This window comes from Myotis brandtii, unplaced genomic scaffold (assembly GCF_000412655.1).
Source record: "Myotis brandtii unplaced genomic scaffold, ASM41265v1 scaffold661, whole genome shotgun sequence".
Lineage (NCBI taxonomy): Eukaryota > Metazoa > Chordata > Mammalia > Chiroptera > Vespertilionidae > Myotis > Myotis brandtii.
This window is the reverse complement of record NW_005370568.1, coordinates 255810-262702: the sequence shown is the minus strand read 5'-3', so window position 1 is coordinate 262702 and position 6893 is coordinate 255810. Positions and strand designations below refer to the sequence as shown.

General features: G+C 39.3%; 1 protein-coding gene across 1 annotated transcript in view; it reads right to left on the bottom strand.

The window, feature by feature from the left end:
* Nucleotides 1-1165: 1165 nt before the first annotated feature.
* Nucleotides 1166-6893, bottom strand: part of LOC102261137 (membrane cofactor protein-like) — a 143281-nt gene continuing 137553 nt past the window's right edge. The window contains exon 13 of the mRNA XM_014528936.1: nucleotides 1166-1471. Coding sequence (XP_014384422.1) covers nucleotides 1411-1471 — 61 coding nt within the window. The 3' untranslated portion in view covers nucleotides 1166-1410. The remainder of the gene's footprint in view (nucleotides 1472-6893) is intronic.

Sequence of the window (6893 nt, the reverse complement as noted above, 5' to 3'; positions counted from 1 at the left end):
CTATCATGAAAGTACTAACTAAATCTATAATTTAATGGAAGAGAGAGTTGCTGCATTTGAGCACACACTGACATAGAGCAAACTATCTACACATGTGCTTGTGGGTCTGGCCTCTCTGCTATCTGCAGCAGGCACATCAACATTCCCTTGTGCCTGAGTTCATGCCATTCTGCCCAGGCAGGACAATGACTGCGTAGAGAGGTCAGGCCGAAGAGCTACCCTGCCTGCACTGGAGTCCCAGCCCCACAAATGACTTGCTCTTTGAGCTGGGCAAGTCCCTTTCTCTTTCTCAGGTTCCTCATCTATGAAAAGAGGATAATAGTATATACCTCGTGGGATTGCTGTGAGTAGATGAATTAGCATGTGGAACGTGCTAAGTTTCAAGTCTTATGAATACTCTTCAGGCCCTGGCTAGAGTGGCTCCATTGGTTGGAGTGTCCTCCTGTACACCAAAAGGTGGTGGTTTGATTCCTGGTCAGGGCACACACCCAGGTTTCGGGCCCAATCCAGTCTGGACGTGTAGAGGAGGCAACGGATTAAGGCTTCTCTCACAATTGATCTCTCTTTCTCTCTGGCACCCGGGACCTGGGCTTCTCTAGCAGCCCTGGCTTCATCCAGAAGGTCATCAGGAAGAACGTCTGGTCTAATTAGCATATTACCCTTTTATTATTACAGATTCAGAGAGGATTCGGAGATGACAATAAGGTAGGAAGCACCAAGAATCTCTCTTCCCACCCAAACAACAATTACAATGCTAGAATGTGCATGATGTAACTATTTTCCAACTCTGGTGTCCCTGAAAGGTTTGTAGTTACTAAGGCAGGACTTGGACATGGAAATTGATTTAATATCAGTCACTTTCAGCTCTGAGCACAATGGCAGCTACCCATCCCACTCCCACAGCAGGCAGCTATGCACGTGCTCCTGGGGCAGCTTATAAACAGCCTGTAGGAACCAGGGAGTGAAAAAAGAACTCTGTCCTCACAGATACCAGGGATTTATGCACTTATTACTGACTGCTACTACTGATCACAAAAAAACACTAACTCAAAGACACCAAGTGGGCAGTCATTATTGTCACATGTCCCCCACTCTTGCAAGCCCATTTATTTATTGCTTACTGAAGTGACTTCCAGATATTTAAGGATCCAGTGTCCTTTGCTCCCCTTTCAATTTTTGCTTTTTCCCCTTTCAGGAGACAGACATCAAATCTAGGACATGCACAGGTGGGGGACATTAGGTGACGGTGCCTGCCCAGGGAAAGGCTCAGAAAAGACCTGAGAAGGCCTTCAGTTTACATATTTGGCTGATCCTCAGACCCTACAACAATCAAAACACTAAAACGAGCTAAGAAAATAACAAGCCCTGGGAAGGAGAATTTGACTTCCAGAGTTACCTCATTATTAGAATTCAAGTGTCCAATTCAAGAAAAGAATCACAAGGCATACAAAGAAATAGGAAAGTATGGTGCCTTCAAAGAAAAAAAAAGATTAATAGAAATTATCGCTGAAAAAAAGAACTCATTCCAGATCAAATACACAAAGACTTTAAAATATTTTTTTTAATATATTATGATGATTTTTTACAGAGAAGAAAGGAGAGAGATAGAGAGTCAGAAACATCGATGAGAGAGAAACATTGACCAGCTGCCACCACACCCCCCACCACTGGGGATGTGCCTGCAACCAAGGTACATGCCCTTGACTGGAATCGAACCTGGGACCTTTCAGTCCGCAGGCCGACGCTCTATCCACTGAGCCAAACCGGTTCCGGCTACAAAGACTTTAAAATAACTGTTACCTGGATGCTCAAAGACCTAATGGAAGAAATGTTGAAAATCAAGAAAAAAAATGAATGTATTAGGACAAGATAAAGGCCTCTTTTCCCTCATGGTAACCTTGCATAAGCCATGAGAAGCATGTGGAGATTGCAGACTTCCCTATTCAAAGTGCCTCTCTATTCAAGCAGGCTTGAAAAGCAGGCTGCACCTCCCCCATTAACCCCTTCCCTGCCGTTTTAACAATTCCAGCGAAATTACAACAGAGTTTCTAGTTAGTAGAAGAACTCTACTCCCTCCCAACCCTTTGTAACTTTACCTGTAAGAAGGTTTTACAGGCTTGTGAAGATGCTAATAGACACCTCTGTAGGACATCTGTGGCTAAAGGACAAACAAGCCATAGCTCCTCAGGACAGCCTCCAGGATCTGGAAAATGTCAAGGTGAAGTCCCCGATCCCCTTCCCTTCTTCATGCATTTGCCACAGCTGCCATTTACTCCCTAATACGCTTATAGAAGAACAACCCCCCACCTTGGGCCCCTTGTGCTACCAAAAGGCACCTGGCCCTTTCCTCCCTTGGAAAATAAACTCCCTCTCTCTGCATCTATTCCTTTCTCAATTGTGAATTCTTTCACAGCCCATGTCCCTGGCCAAACCCTAACAGAATGAATACAATGTGAATATCAATTCAGAGATGGAAAACCTAAAAAGAAACCAAAAGGCAATTTTGGAATTGAAAAGTACACTAACTTAAATGAAAAAGGCGAAGAGATCAACCAAAGGTTATCTATTCATGCATATAAGCCTAACTAATGGACCCAGGCACCAGGGGGGTGAGGGCGAATAAAGACACATATGTAATACCTTAATCAATAAAGAAAAAAATGAAAAATTCACTACAGGAATTAAAGGTAGTTTTTAGCAGACAAAAAAATGATTCAGTGAACCTGAAGAAAGACCAATGGAAAGTATTGAGTCTGAAGAACAGAAAGAAAAAAGAATGAAGACAAGTGAAGAGAGCCTATGGGACCTGTGGGAAATCAATAAGCAGATCACATACGCACTGTGGGACTCTCAGAAAGAGAAGACAGGAGGGGCAAAGAAAATATTTGAAGAAACAATGGCTGAAAGTTTCCCAAATTTGATGGAAGACAGATAAAAATATTCAAAAATCTCAACATTCTCTAAGTAAAATGAACTCAAGAGATCCACACTAAGAAACATAACCACTGACCTTTCAAAAGCCAGAGACAGAATTTGAAAAGCTGTGAGAAGTGAATCATCAGGTACAAGGGATTCTAAATAAGAATATCAGCAGATTTCTCATCAGAGTCTTGGAGGCCAGAGGACAGTGAACTGATAGACTCAAAGTGATTTAAAAAACAGAAAAAAGCCAACCCAAAATCCTCAATCCAGCAAAACTGTGCTGAAACATGAGGGAGATATTAAGGTTTATTCACAAATAAAAGCTGAGGGAGTTGTTACCACTAGACCTTGCCTTCAAAAAATACTAAAGGGAGTCCTGAAAGGTGAAATTAAAAAAAGTAACCCAAAGGCATATGAATAAATAAGCATTTCACTGCAGGCACATACACAGGCAATTATTAAAGCCAGTATTATAACAATGCTTTGTACCTATAATTTTTGTTTTCTGTGAGGTCTAAGAGAATAATCCTTCAAAGTAAGGGGGAATAAGGACACATATGCAATACCTTAATCAATAAAGAAAAAAAATGAAAAATTCACTACAGGAATTAAAGGTAGTTTTTGGCAGACAGAAAAATGATTCAGTGAACCTGAAGAAAGACCAATGTAAAGTATTGAGTCTGAAGAACAGAAAGAAAGAAGAATGAAGACAAGTGAAGAGAGCCTATGGGACCTGTGGAAAATCAATAAGCAGATCACATACGCATTGTGAGACTCTCAGAAAGAGAAGACAGGAGGGGCAAAGAAAATATCTGAAGAAACAATGGCTGAAAGTTTTCCAAATTTGATGGGAGACAGATAAAAATATTCAAAAATCTCAACATTCTCTAAGTAAAATGAACTCAAGAGATCCACACTAAGAAACATAACCACTGACCTTTCAAAAGCCAGAGACAGAATTTGAAAAGCTGTGAGAAGTGAATCATCAGGTACAAGGGATTCTAAATAAGAATATCAGCAGATTTCTCATCAGAGTCTTGGAGGCCAGAGGACAGTGAACTGATAGACTCAAAGTGATTTAAAAAACAGAAAAAAGCCAACCCAAAATCCTCAATCCAGCAAAACTGTGCTGAAACATGAGGGAGATATTAAGGTTTATTCACAAATAAAAGCTGAGGGAGTTGTTACCACTAGACCTTGCCTTCAAAAAATACTAAAGGGAGTCCTGAAAGGTGAAATTAAAAAAAGTAACCCAAAGGCATATGAATAAATAAGCATTTCACTGCAGGCACATACACAGGCAATTATTAAAGCCAGTATTATAACAATGCTTTGTACCTATAATTTTTGTTTTCTGTGAGGTCTAAGAGAATAATCCTTCAAAGTAAGATAAATACATTACTGTGGAGGCTAGTATTACAATTATTAGTGTAGAGATTAGTATCACATTAACAACCAAAGGTGGTGGGGATAGATTTGTAAAGGTGCAGTTTTTACAATTTATTGAAATTAAGTTGGTATCAATTCAAATTAGAATAGTCTAGTAGGATTTTTAAATATAAAATCTGCATCATCACCACAAACAAAAACCCTATAAAATGGACAATATGTAATAATAAAGAAATGTTGGCATTTCACTATAAAAATCAACTAAACAGGAAAGGGGGGTCAAAAAAGCTCTGAGGCATGTAGAAAACCAGTAGCATAATCATAGAAAGCCATCCTCCTTGTCAATAATCCTTTTATATTTAAAATGATTATATTCTCCAACCTGAAGACAGACCTTGGCAGAATAGGTAAACACAAAGGATCCAACTGTATGCTGTCTACAAGACTCACTTGAGATACAAAAACACAGACAAGTTGAAAATAAAAGAATGGAGAAATATATTCCATGCACATAGTGACCCTAAGAGAGCAGAGGTGCTACACTAATTCATACAAAATAGACTTTTTATTTTGCACCTAATGACGGGCCTTCAAAATATATGAATCGAAAACTAACAGAACTGAAGGGTGAAATATACATTTCTACATAATAGGCATTTCTCAATAACAGTGGGAGTCTTCAATACCCCACTTAGAGTAATGAACCAACCAACCAGACAGAAAGTAAAGAAGAAAACAGAGGATTCTGCCCTGGCCGGTGTGGCTCAGATGGTTAAGCTGTCCCATACACCAAAAGATGCCAGGTTCCATTCCTGCTTAGGGCACGTACCCAGGTTGCAGGTTCAATCCCCGGTTTGGGCGTGTATGGGAGGCAACCAATTGATGTTTCTCTCTCACTTCGATGTCCCTGTCTCTATTACTCTCTCTAGAATAAATTTTAAACAACAAGAAAAAAGAGAATAGAAGACTTCAACAATATAATAAACAAACTAGATCTCACAGACACAGACAGAGCACTCTACCCAACAACAGAACACACAGGGTCAGGTTCAAATGAGACATTTTCCAGGACAGACCATATTTTAGGTTAGTAATAGAAATTAACTTGTAAATAAATTAACTACAAATAAAGACATCATTAATAATATAATTACACTTGGCCACAAATTAGTATTAAATAATCAATAGTTTTAAAAAATAGATATCAAAGTGTCTTGTGACCATACGGGATGAAGTTAGAAATCAATTATCACAAGGTAGATTAGAAAATTCACAAAATTGTGAAACTTGAACAACACACTTTTAAACAACCACTGGATCAAAGAAGAAATCACAGGAGAAATTATAAATTACTTTCAGATGAATGGAAATGAAAACATCCCCAAACTTGTGAGACAGCAAAAACAGTGCCAAGGGGGAAATTTATAGCTATAAAAGTTTATAATAAGAAATGAAATCTGAGCCTTGACGGGTTTGGCTCAGTGGATAGTGCATCGGCCTGTGGACTGGGGGGTTCCCAGGTTCAATTCCAGTCAAGGGCATGTACCTTGGTTGCGGGCACATCCCCGGTGGGGGGTGTGCAGGAGGCAGCTGATCGATGTTTCTCTCTCATCAATGTTCCTACCTCTGTGTCCCTCTCCCTTCATCTCTGTAAAAAATCAATAAAATATAAAAGGAAAAAGAAAAAAAGAAATGAGATCTGAGCCCTTTCAGTTGGGTTCAGATTGGTTGAGTCGCCCTGGACACTGCAAGGTTGTCACTTCGATTCCTGATCAGGACACAAACCCAGGTTGCGGGTTCAATCCCCAGAGGTGATGGATCAATGTTTCTCTCTCACACATATGCCTCCTCCTCCCCCTCCTCCTCCTTTCCCCCCTCCCGCTTCCTCTACCTCTCCAAAATCAATGAAAACATATATTTAAAAAATGAGATCTGAAATCAACAACCTAACTTCACAACTTTAAGAACTAGAAAAAGAACTAAACCCAAAGCTAGCATAAGGAAGAAAATACTAAAGATTAGAGCAGAAATAAATAAGAGAAAAATAATAGTGAAAATGAATGAAACCAAAAGTTGGTTCTTTGAATTGATAAACCTTTAGTTAGATAGACTAATATAAAAAGAGAAGACCCAAATTCAGAAATGAAACTGGGGACATTAATATCAACTATATAGAAATATAAAATACTGTAAGAATACTATGAATAATTTTTATGCCAACAAATTAAGTAACTTAGGCAAAATGAAAAAATTCCTGGAAACACAAAACCTACCAAGACTAAATCACACAGATAAAGAAAATCTAAGAAGATCTATAACTAGTAAGGAGATTGAATCAGTAATCAAAAATCTCCAAATCAAAGAAACTCCCTAGACCTGATGGTTTCATGGTGAATTCTACCAATATTTAAAAAAACACAAACTTAAATTCTTCTCAAAAGTTTTTTGTTCAATTAAAGAGGATGGAAGTCTCTGAACCCATTCTATGTGCACTTGGGGGGGGTCCCTCAGCCCAGCCTGTGCCCTCTCGCAGTCTGGGACCCCTCAGGGGATGACCACCTGCTGGCTTAGTCCCGCTCCCC